We start from the raw sequence: 12,634 nt of genomic DNA, 5'->3' as shown, positions 1-12,634 counted from the left end.
AGTGTGGCATTGAATATGTTTTAAAATTTCTGGGTGCACTGAACTCTCAGTTATTGTTCTTTCCCTTTCAAACACAGAGGAAACGCAGAGATGTGTGTTTAGGAAACACAGAGATGTGATGTGCCCTATCATACTGTTTACGATCGATTGTCTATGTAGTGTGGTTTCTCCACCAGTACCTTTGGTGACCTGCTGTATTTCTTTTTCCACCTGCGTATAGCCTCCCAGCATGTCAAAAATGTACTCTTTACCATCACATTGTGTCATAATTGTACATGTGGCTTTGAAGGAAGGAGTAATCTCCTTGCTTATGGTTTTTTCTTCATCACGGTTTTAAGAAAATATCAGTGAATGCAGGTGGATAATGTTGGAATGTTGTAAAAGTTGTTTCATTACACTTTATCTTAGAAAACACGAGGCTTACATGGTTTACTCTTTCAAAGTAGGGTTCCTGACACAGTGAAGAAGACAACCCAATGTGATTCAGTGTCTTGCCTAGTATCTGCGGTTATAGCTAGTACAAAGCCTGTTGTGATTCCAGTGAATGCAGTCCGCGGGAGACACGAACCAGATAAGAATGTCACAAGGTAAAACCAACTCCTCCTTTAAGGTTCAAGGACAACTTGCTGTGATTGCTTTTGTCAGTCCAAGCAAAATAAATTCTCTATTATAGGCAAACACTGCTGAAATTTGAATGATGTAGATCATTGTGTTTTTCTCACTTCATCGAGGCAGTGTTTTTTTCCAAGCGGGTGTGTGCTTTAGGAGATATGTTCACACCTCATCAGGTGAATGCTGTGCTTGACACCCACCACTAATGTCCCATAATGCTTTGCTAAGTAAGTTAGGCCCCATCACTATTTTATTCTCCTCCCAACCACTTGTGCTTCAGTCATATATTCTGCTTTTTTTTTTTTCAGATTTCTAGTTCCTTAGCTTAGTGACTGTGAATGAGGCCTATTGCAATAAATACTTTAATATCTATCCATCATTGATTTATAAATTCAATAAATAAATTCAAGTCAATAAATGGAAACACACTGAATATATGATCATAGGGTTTGTTTGTTTCTTTTTATATTTAACTTCAATTTGTTAACCATTTTGTTTCACATGCAAGTGGTTAGAAAAGAAGGAGACTATTACAGAAATACCAAATAATCATTGTTATGTATTTGGAACTATTCTACAAAAATAAGTTTGACCCACCATTGTATCTATGAGCTCTTGAATGCTAAATGAATACTGGGTTATTTAAATATAAAGAAATCTCCACTAAATCACATAGGTGTGAATCTATCTAGTGATCAAGGCAAGAATTTCGAATGTGGATAGGGAATGAAGACAGATAACCTATAGAGGTACTCCTCCCACCGGCTTACAGCAGAATTTTCTGAGCCAAGTGAGAATGGAATGACATATTAAAAATACTTAAAGAATAAATCTGCCAGCTCTGAATACTGTATCTTCAAGACTGTCCTTCACATCTGAGAGAGAAATGAAGGTCTTTGTAGAGCAATTGAAGCTACAGTAGGTTGCCAACACTAGACCTCCCTCATAAGAAATGTTGAAAGGAGTGATGATAATTAAATTTAAGAGAAGAAAATCTACAAAATTCTAAACAAGGAAATAGGTAGAACCAGAAAACTAAAGGTCAAATGACAGTGACATGTGCTTACAGAGCAAATACCTCAAAAATCACCTCAAGCACAAGCCTGCACTCATCAACCAAAAGGTACACAGCATCTGGTTAGATAAGAAAACAAAACCCACCTTTTTGCAATCTCCAGGAGCATAAGTGAGCTCCAAAGATAAGCATGTAGTTGGAAAACATCCTACAGGCAAGTGGGCCCTAGATAAAGGCAGTGCTAGCCATGCTTATATCTGATAAAATAGGCTTCAATCTAAAACAGATAATGAGAGACAGAGGTTGACATTGTATAATGAAGTGATCAATACATCAGGAAGACAAATCACTCATCAGTATATATGCACCAAATGAAGGTGCATCAAAATATATAAGACAACATTTACCAAATCTGAAAACAATCATTGGCAACCACAGGACAGTAGCGGGGACATCAACACCTCATTTTCATCAATGGACAGACAAACAGACAGAAAATGAGCTTGGAAACAATAGTCATAAATGAGGAATCAGAACACATAGGCTTAATAAGCAGTTACAGGGCACTATCCCCACAAAGCTTAGTACACATTTCTTTTTTTTTCTTTTATTCTTATATTCTCCATACTATTGCAGCCCCCTTATTTTGACCCCAAACCCTCCTTTCTCCACCCCCATCCATAGTGTGTCTCTGGTTCATAGTTGTTCTTTGATTTTGATTTTTTTCTTTTTTATAGTTATTCTTTTTCCTGGTCCCTTATTTAGGTTTTCTAAATCCCTGCTATGAGAGAGACCATCTGGGATTTTTGCTTATTTCTCTGAGCATGATCCCTTCCAGCTCCATCCATGTTGCTGCAAATTGAATGTGTTTATCTTTTTTTGATTGCTGAGTAATATTCCATTTTGTATATGTTAGTACACATTCTTGTTAGGGAACATGGAACATACTTCAGGACACACCACATGCTGGATCACAAAATGAATGTTAATTCATGAAGATTGCAATCATAACAATGTCTTCTCTGATCACTGCTGCAGACCAGCACAGCAGTAGACGATGAGGCCACCTCAGGGTTGAGAGAAGCGTGCAGGGTGGTCAGGGCGTCAGCGAAAGAAATGACAAACAGACACACTTCAAGAGTGAAAATCTGAGTACGTTTCTTTAAGTTTGTGACCAGTATATATATATATATATGTTTTCCAAAAGCACAGGAATGAATATCTAAGAAATTAGCTTGCTCATGGGCTCAGTCTATCACCATCAGGGAGGTGATCTACATAACAAGCAATGACCATTATAGAAGAAAGAAGGAAGTTTAGAAAGACAAATAAGGGATTAAAGTTTGTAGTTCTAGGAAGACTGGATAAGATTTTTAGCATTCTTGTAGTGGTTCTTGGTGGTCATTATCTTTTGATAAGCTTCTGCCTTTTCAGGGAACTTCTGCTGCACTTCCTCACTTCCTCTGCTTCAGGCTGTTCCCCCCCCCATGCTGGTTGCCCAGCAGGATCTAGGGACCATGGGGAAAGCCATTCCTAAAGATCACTGCGGGGGGAGGTGCAGCAGGTAGGGTTTTGCTGTTCTCCCCCTGGGCACTGGTTGCCCCGTGGACCTAGGGATGGTTAGCCCTAAAGGTCACTGCAGGGGGAGGTGCAGCAGATCACAATGGTATCAAATGAGAAATCAACCACAACAAAAATGGGAAAAAACACTAATAAATGGAGACCGAATAACCTACTATTGAATGTTTATTGGGTTAATGAGGAAATCAAAGAAGAACTTTACGAATACTTGAAGATAAATGAAAATGAACACATGAGTATAACAGAACATACAAATTACTAACAGTGAAGTACATAGCAATACAGGCCCACGAGAAATATTTAAAATATATAATCTCTAACCTTATAATTTAAGAAACTTGAACATGTAAAATCAAAACCCAGGAGAAAGAAGGAAACTATAAAAATTGGAGCAGAATAGACGAATAGAAATAAAAAAAAGGCAGTCCAAAATATCAGTGAAGCAAGAAGCAAGTTCTTCGAAGAACACACAAAATAGACAAACTTATAACTAGGTTCACAAAGCAAAAAAAGGAAGATTCTTAATAAATATAACCAAAACCAAAAGAGAAGTTGTAGTACATATCTCAGAAATACAGAAGATTGTGAGATCATATGAACATCTACATATGAGATCATATGAACATCTATATAACAAGAAATTGGGTAACACAGAAGAAATGAAAAAAAAAAGTTAGAAAAATACAGGCTTCCAAGACTGAATGAGGAAGAGATAGAAAACCTGAGCAAAGCAATTACAATGGAATCATTAAAAGTTTTTAAAGTTTTCCAATCACGGGCTTCCCTCGTGGTGCAGGCGGTTGAGTGCAGCGCTGTGAAGCTGTTCGCAGCCTCTGCAGTGCTGGTTCGATTCCCACCGGCCAATAAGCAACCCACATGGCATGGGAGACCTCTCCAGTCCTGCCTGCTGCTCCCCTCAGCAGTGTATTTCAGTCAGCCTGTTCTGTTCCCCACCCAGTCTCTGATGAATCCTCTCACCCTCCCCCACATCTGGCCTGTTCCCCTGTCTTGTATAAATAAATAAATCTTTAAAAAAATAAAATTAAATAAATAAATAAATAAATAAATAAATAAAAGTTTTCCAAACACCAAAAGCCCAGGACCAGATGGTTGCAAAAGTGACTTGTACCGAAATATCTAAGATGTCTACTACTTACCCTTCTCAAATGCTTCCTAAAGGTTGAGGAAGAGGGAATGCTTCTATGAGGCCAACATTACTCTGATACCAAAATCAGACCAAAACCTTCCAAAAAGAGAAAACGAAGTCCAACCTACCTGATGAACATAGATGCAGAATACCTCAAGCAAGTGTCTTGACTATTTGATAGTCTTTGCTCTTTTAAATAAAGGCAGCTCTTGCAGGTGCTCTATCATAAAGTTGGGTGTCATCTGCTATTCCTGCCTTTTTCTGTTGCACCTGAAAACTAACGTTTCAGTAAATCATCTAATGTCTAACAGCCAAACATATCCACAAACCGGTGACATTTTCCAAGCTGAATCCAGATCATCTTCTCTCTTGTGTAATATAAGAGACCATTAATATGTCCCTTATCGCCCTTCCTTTTCACTCAACACATCATTTTATTTTTTAAAATATATTGTTTGTTACAGTTTAAGTTATTTTTTTTAAGATTTATTTATTTATTTATACAAGCACTGGGTACAGTCAGAGGCGCGGGAGGGCGAGAAAATTCACCAGAGCCAGAGCTGGGAGCAGAACAGGCAGAAGGACCAAAGTACACTGCTGAGGGGAGCAGAGGGCACAGCAGGAGAGGTCTGCGTGCCATGTGGGACCCTCGCTGGAGGCCGGGGATCAAACCAGTGCTGCAGAGGCTTTGGGCAGCCTTGCAGCCCAGCGCTCAACCACTGCGCCACCAGGGGAGGCCCAAAACATCATTTTAATATCAGTGGGCCTAGTAAGGCATAAGTCAGATTATGTTGTTCCTCTCTTCTCAAAACACTCTAGTTGACTCCCAGCTCACTCAGAGTACATGCCAGCATTCTTCCAATCTCTATCTGGAACTAGCCACTGTTCATCTCAGATGAGTTTCTATACTTCCATTTGTGGTTTCTCTCTGTTTGTCTCTCTCTGTGTCACTTGTATTTCTATATCTTGTGCCTTCCATTCCTTTCCAGCCCCCTTGAACTTTGACTCTTCCTTCATCCTGGCATACCTCGGTACTTGCTGTTCATTCTAACTGGAGTGCTCTTTCTTCTGAAAAAGCATCTGCATATTGCAAAAAGCCAAAACATTTGGAAAAGGTGTATAATCCTCACGCCTGCTCCCTTCATTCCTACAGTTGGTTCCTCAAGAGCCATTTTCTCAGTTAGACCTGCCTTGGCCATTCTGAGTGATATTTTGACTGCCACACTCTTACAAACCTCCAAATTTCCTTTTCTGCTTTAGTGTTGTCTAACAGGAAGTGTATTTTCCTTCTGGTTCAACGTCTGTAACTTCATTCTCAGGGTAGGAGTTTGATTATTTCTCTTCCATACATTCAGTGCTTTTAAGAGGGGCTGAAAATTTACTGCTCCTTAAAAATTTAGTGAATCAATGGAGTTGAAGCTGTTTGTATTGTGTTACATTTTATACTAATTCTCACTTGGACCAGACAGTTTTGTGTGGTTCCACGCTGAGTCTCCTTTATCAATTGAATGCCTGATTGTTGTGGCTGTTTGCAATATGCAGATTTACCTTGTTGAATGTTTGCCTATTTCAGGACTACAGTCTAATTGTATGCTTCCTCTTTAGGCCTCTTACTGGTACTTATGGTATTTTTAAGTAAGGTAAAATAGTTAGATGAGTAAGAATTTTTTTTTTTTTAAATTTGAGGAAAAGCGTAGTATTGGTAAATTATCATAGGAGTTGAAAGAAATCTGGCCCCAGAATTATGAGCCCTCAACTTGTGCACATAAAAGATGCTGTCTGGGGCCTCCCCGGTGGCGCAGCGGTTGAGCGCTGGGTTGCGAAGCTGCCCGCGGCCTCTGCGGCGCCGGTTCGATCCCTGGCTGCTCCCCGGCCACCGGAGGAGGGTCCCACATGGCGCGCAGACCTCTCCTGCCGCCCGCTGCTCCCCTCAGCAGTGTATTTCGGTCCTTCTGCCTGCTCTGCTCCCCGCTCTGGCTCTGGTGAATTCTCTCACCCTCCCGCACTTCTGACTGTAACCAGTGCATGTATAAACAAAACAAACAAACAAACCAGCAAACAAATAAATAAAGCATGCCTCTATAAAAAAAAAAAAAACACATTATAAAAGATGCTGTCTGTATTGTGCCATAATTAGGGAAAAGTAAGCCGATAGGACACAGAGTTTTCCAACACAGCCACATGTTCCTCCAGTCTAGAGACTGGGGAAGAGTGGAGATTAAGGACTGCAGTTCCATGAGCACTGTGGCTAAAGATAGGATTTTCAGCTATTCCTGGATGCAGCTGAGTTATGTGGAGTCAGGTCCTGGGCCTTGCAGGGTCACTGTAGAAATGTGGTCTGTGAGCCTGTACACAGTGCACTCGAGACTGGGACTCCTCAGAGATGTCATGGTGTATGGGACTAGAGCACTCAGCTCTCAGAAAGGCATTTTTTTTTTTTTTGTCCATGGGTGATACCAAGCTTTTTTCTTGATATGCTGACCTTATGAGGTAGACATGTTTGGTCATTACCCTGATGTCATTCCAACATAAACTTATTTTAAAGTACATGTCATGTCTCCCCCCCAACATATATCTCTGATTTCTTCCATCATATTACAGTGCCTCATACTTTTCCATAAGTTGCACATATTTTTTTTTTCTCAGTCATTTTTATTTTGCTTGCATGTTAAAAAGATAATATTTTGGATATACATGGTCAAACTGCTGATGAGAACTTTTGAGGTCTACTTTCTGCAACTTTCAAATACGCAATAGAGTATTATATGCTCACCATGCTGTATTCCAAGGCATTTCTTTTTTGTTTTGTTTTGTTTTTACATTTTCAGTAATTTCTTTAATATGCCTTCTGGTTTATTCTTTCTTTTAATATATGTTTTACATCATTCTTCATTTTTGTACAATGTATGCTTTCTTCTCTCAGGTGTTGTCCCTCTGAAGTTCCCACCACCAATTCACCCATGTACCATCACCGTAGTCCCTTGTGCTCTTCCCACCACTGTTTTGATCTTTCTCCATTCTCCTTCCCTGCAGAATGTCTCTGATTTATAGTTGCTTCTTGGTTTTAATTTTTTTAAAGATTTATTTATTTATTTGTTTGTTTATTTATACAAGCACTGGGTACAGTCAGAGGCCTGGGAGGGTGAGAGAATTCACCAGAGCCAGAGCAGAGAGTTAAAGAGACAGAGTGACGAGGTACATTGCTGAGGGGAGCAGCGGGCGGCAAGAGAGGTCTGCATGCCATGTGGGACCCTTGCCCGGTGGCTGGGGATTGAACCAGCACTACAGAGGCAGCAGGCAGCTTCGTAACCCAGCTCTCAACCACTGTGCCACCAGGGAGGCCCTTGGTTTTAATTTTTGATTTATTATAATTACCTTTTTTTTCCTCATATCTTATTTGGATCCTCTACATTCCTCCTATAAGTGAAACCATCTGCTATTTTTCTTTTTCTTTTTGGCTTATTTCACTGAGTATAATCCCTTCCAGCTCCATCCATGTGATTGCAAATGGCATTAGTCTATATTTTGGATTGACTGGATCTTCTTGATGCAGTCATCTATTTTGGGCTTGGGTGTTGTTGCCATAATTTACCTATTGCAAAAAGTGCTGCAGTAATCATTGGGGTGCACGTGTCCTTTTGATTTAATGTTTTTGTGTCCTTTGGGTAGATTCCTAGGAGTGGAATTACTGGATTGTATGGAAGCTCCATTTTAGTAGTATGGGGAACCTCCACACAGATTTCCATAGTGTTTGTATAGTTTGCATTCCCACAAGCAGTGTAGTAGAGTTCCTCTTCCTCCACATCCTCGCCAACATTTGTTGTTACTAGTTTTTTTTTTTCAATATGAGTTGCACCAATTATTTTTAAAATCAAAGCTAAAAGTGTACTATACATTGAATTCCTGGTTCTCTATATTAATTGTCATAACACGAAGGAAGTGAACTCAGACTTTTAAATATAACAGTAAGGATGTTTCAAAGTTTCTAGACCAATCCCTCTCTCAGTATTTTATTCGTTGCCTTTCACATTTAGAAAACACTTAGATACATGTGCCTTGTGTTGGGCTCATTCAGTAATCTCTGTGGAATGGATTCCTCCCCCGGTAACTTACCTCCTCATTAAAACCTGCCTGTGCTGGGCTTTCCCTGGTGGCACAGCAGTTGAGCGCTGGCCTGCGAAGCTGCCCACAGCCTCTGCAGTGCTGGTTCGATGCCCGAACACTGGCAAGGGTCCCACATGCGTGACAAACCTCCCCTGCCATGCCCGCTGCTCCCCTCAGCAGTGTACTCTGTCAGTCTGCCTGTTCTGTTCCTTGCTCGGGCTCTGGTAAATTCTCTCATCCTCCCGCACTTCTGACTGTACCCAGTGCTTGCATAAATTAATGAATAAATCTTAAAAAAAAAAAAGCCTGCCTGTGCTCACTTAAAGGATGTCATATATTGTACTATTACCCTCAGATTGAATCCAAATTATACGCATGCCTTTGAGGCAAGGAATGTGTTTCCTTGCTTATGGTTGTGACTTTATCACTATCTTAAGAATAATCAATGAATGAAGATAGGTAAGAGTTGGCATTTTACAAAAGTTCTCATTCACCATTATAAGTAGAGATATTATAAAATATTAAATGTTCAAAGTTTCCTTTTTAAAAAAATAGGTGTTCTGGCTTGCTTAACATGGGAGTAAGGGAAATGGAAGTATTTCATGGTCTTCAGTAGAATCTATGGATGTAGCCAGTGTGAAGGCCGCTGTTGTGTTCTCAGGGAATAAGGAGAAGACGAGAACAGCTGCACTTGCTGTGGGTGTGGAGGACAGGAGATTTGAAAAGATGCCACAAGGTGAAATCTATAAATTTTCCTTTCATATCAAAGGAATATGACCAGTCATTGCTTTTAAGCAAATCATACAGGATAATGTAGTGAACGGGAGAAGCAAAGAAAAATCTTACTCTTTAGGACAAATAATTTTGAACGGTGAATCATGTGGGCCATTCAGTTTTTGGCTTCTTCATAGAAGGGGCATGGAACAAGCTTGTGTATGAATTAGGGCACAGTTTCATACTTCTTTTTTTTTATGGTTTCATACTGCTTGAGATGTATGTTACTTCACAACACACACCACGGAAGCATCCATAGCACTCTATCCTAGAATATTTGGCCCCCATGCCTATGTGTTCACATCCCTCCTACATTCTCTCCCTGGTAGCCTGAATTCTTCAGTCCTATATTCTCGTTATTTTTATGTTTGCCAGTTTTTTGTTAGGGATTTGGAGAGGAGCTGTATTCAAAAGAAATGATTTGTTTCATAGATGTCTATTCATAGATTGAATACTTAAGTTGTATTCAGTAAATTGGACCATTTTCAAGAGTCTTTGCTGATGTGATTTTATGAATTCTTTTAAATTTTTATTGTCTTTTTTTTGTTTTAACTGAGGGTCACAGGAAGGTGATTTAAAAAGAAAGAGGGAGTACTGAAAAATGTAAATAATCATAACAGGGTTTTGCTGGCTACAGTCAAACAGGAAGAAAATGGATCTACCTGGTCACGCCACTTAGCTAATATGAACTACAGGACTATCTACCACTTTCTCTGGAATTCACTCTTGAACTTGCATTGGTAATTTTCCCAATCACCCATCCTGCAATATTGGTCTCGAAAGGTCACCACTGATTTTTCAGTTTAAGGAATTGACACATACCTTTTTAAACCCAGGAGCTATATCAACCTCAATGGAAATCTCTTTCCTCCAACATCATTTCTTCATTTGACACTCAAAAGTTATTTTCAGAGGGAGAACTCTCTGGGTGTCCCCCTCACATATCCTATTCTTCCATCTCAGTCTGTTTTTCCTATTTCATTTCAACTCCATTTTACCTTTAGACAAATTAATTTATCTCATGGTCTTCTCTCCTATGACCTTTACTTCCTTGTATATGCTGATGACCCCCAAATTTATACTTACACTGCAGTTCTCTTATCTTAATCCTGGAATGCATTCGCAGTGCCTGTGCCTGTGGCCCCTCTCAGCTATCTTGGTGTATGGTACTGGAACACAAAGATCCCAGAATGTCATTTTCTGTCCATGGGTGATGCCAGATTTTTATTCATGGTAGGGGAAACTGATGAGGTACAACTTAGTTGTTCATGAACATGATATCATTCCAAGTATGTGTTTTTTAAAACTAAATCTGCTCTCACCCATGAGATATTTTTTGGCTTTCTTCCATTATATTATATAGGCCCAATGCTATTTTTCAACAAGTGCACATTATTACATGGAAAGCCAAATTCAAAATAATACTGGACATCTAATTAATAGATCCACGTCTAAACTTAATTTCTTTCCCACAGTGAACACAGACTTTTCAGTGGAGCATTTAATATGTTTCAAATTTTCTGTAGCATTCAATGTGTTCCCAAAACACTCAACTCTCAGTGTTTTGTTCTTTCCCTCTCAAGTATAGGAAACCCATTGATGTCGTGTGCCATATCCTTGTATTTGTTACAGCCATGTGGAGTGGTTTCTCTCTCAACTCCTTGCCTGATGACCTGCTGTATTTTTGTACCCACTTTTAAAATCCCCTGGGTGCTCACTTACAGCATGTCATGAATATACTCTTAACTATCTCATTGTATCAAATATACTCTTAACTATCACATACTCCTTGCTTGTGGTTATTATTTCATCATGGTTTTAAGATATATCAATGAATGAAAATGGATCAAGTTTGGAATATTGCAAGATTGGTTTTATAATCTTTTTTAAAGATTTATTTATTTATGCATAGAAGAACTGGGGTACAGGCCAGAGGTGCGGGGGTGGCGAGAGGATTTACCAGAGACAGAGTGGCGAGCAGAACAGGCAGACTGAGTGAAATACACTGCTGAGGGGAGCAGCAGGTGAGGTAGAAGAGGTCTGCTGTGCCAAGTGGGTTGCTACCTGGCCGGGGATCGAACTCGTGCTGCAGTGGGTGTGAATCGCTTCACAGGCTGCGTCCTAACCCCTGCGCCACCAGGGAGGCCCAGTGTTTTATTATTCTTTATCTGTAGATTTCGTAAACAAAATGAACTTACATGATTTCTTTTTTTAAGTAGGGTTCCTGAGCTACAGAAGAAAGTAGTAAAGGAAAGCCAAAGTGATGTAAGGTCTTCAAAATCTTTGGACCTATCTATTAGGAAACCTGTTGCTGTAGTTCCAAGGAATGTCAATGACGGGAAACATCAACCAGATGAGAATGTCACAAAGTAAAATCTCTATTCTTCCTTTCTGGTTACAGGAATATTAGCTGTGACTGATTTTCTGAAATGAAAGAGCCTGTTGTAGTGGACAGGCCAAAGCAAAAACCTATTACTAGTGTCAGACAAATACTGCTGAAAGGTGGACAGCGTGCCCTGTGAGCATTTGGTCAATTCATAGAAGGAACCTTGTTTTCCAAGTCTGTGTAACATTTAGGGAGTAAGTTCACACTCATCAGATGCTACATTACCACATGGCATCCACCACCCAAATAGCCCTAGTGCTTTGCTCTTGACCTTAGGCTCCCCCCTAAAGTTCCCATCCCCCCATCCCTTGTGCTCCTCTTCTAGTGACTCACTCCTCTAGTCCTTTATCCTGGTTTGTTTGGCTTAATTTATCCTATGTGGAGGAGATGTATTGCTATAAACACATTAATTTTGATTAAGCATCCATTCATAAATTCAATAGATATATTCATTCCAATCAATGCAAATGCATTCAGGAGACTTTTGCTTAAATGATCACATGAATTTTTTGAATTGTTATACCATTTTGTTGACAATTGGTGTCACTAGATGTGATTAGAAAAAAAGTACACTAATGCAGAAATATTAACTAATCGTGAGTAGGTATTGCAAACTACAGTCAAACAAAGACAATGTGAACCACCACATGTATCATGTTGCCAACCAAACCTACAGATCTACCCCCAATTTCTCTTGTTTCAACTCTTGAATTTACACCAGTAATTTTCCTATACATGTCCTTTCCTAAAGCTCACTTGCTTTTTTTTAAAGTATTCATTTTATTTTTTTATGAATACAAGAATTGGGGTATAGGACAGGGGTGTAGGGATTGAGAGGATTCACCAGAGACAGAATGGGGAGCAGAACAGGCAGATCTGCAGAAATACACTGCTGAGGGGCACAGCAGGTGAGAGAGGGGTGGCCAGCTGCACCATGTGGGTAGCTCCCTGGGCAGGGATCAATCTCAGGCCACAGTGGCTGGAGATAGCTGGATAGTGCTGAGACTTAACCCCT

The 12,634-nt window shown here is 39.8% G+C and overlaps 1 protein-coding gene across 1 annotated transcript in view; it reads left to right on the top strand.

Annotated features, from left to right (window-relative positions):
• LOC119243986 (uncharacterized) overlaps window positions 1-12,634 on the top strand; it is a 41,475-nt gene that overhangs the window by 17,917 nt on the left and 10,924 nt on the right. Inside the window, exons 6-7 of the mRNA XM_054695468.1 lie at window positions 444-587; window positions 11,450-11,602. Coding sequence (XP_054551443.1) covers window positions 444-587; window positions 11,450-11,602 — 297 coding nt within the window. The remainder of the gene's footprint in view (window positions 1-443; window positions 588-11,449; window positions 11,603-12,634) is intronic.

Source organism: Talpa occidentalis, unplaced genomic scaffold (assembly GCF_014898055.3).
Source record: "Talpa occidentalis isolate TD23 unplaced genomic scaffold, MPIMG_talOcc4v2.1 talOcc4.14, whole genome shotgun sequence".
In the NCBI taxonomy this organism is placed as follows: domain Eukaryota; kingdom Metazoa; phylum Chordata; class Mammalia; order Eulipotyphla; family Talpidae; genus Talpa; species Talpa occidentalis.
This window is presented reverse-complemented; position numbering and strand designations above follow the sequence as displayed.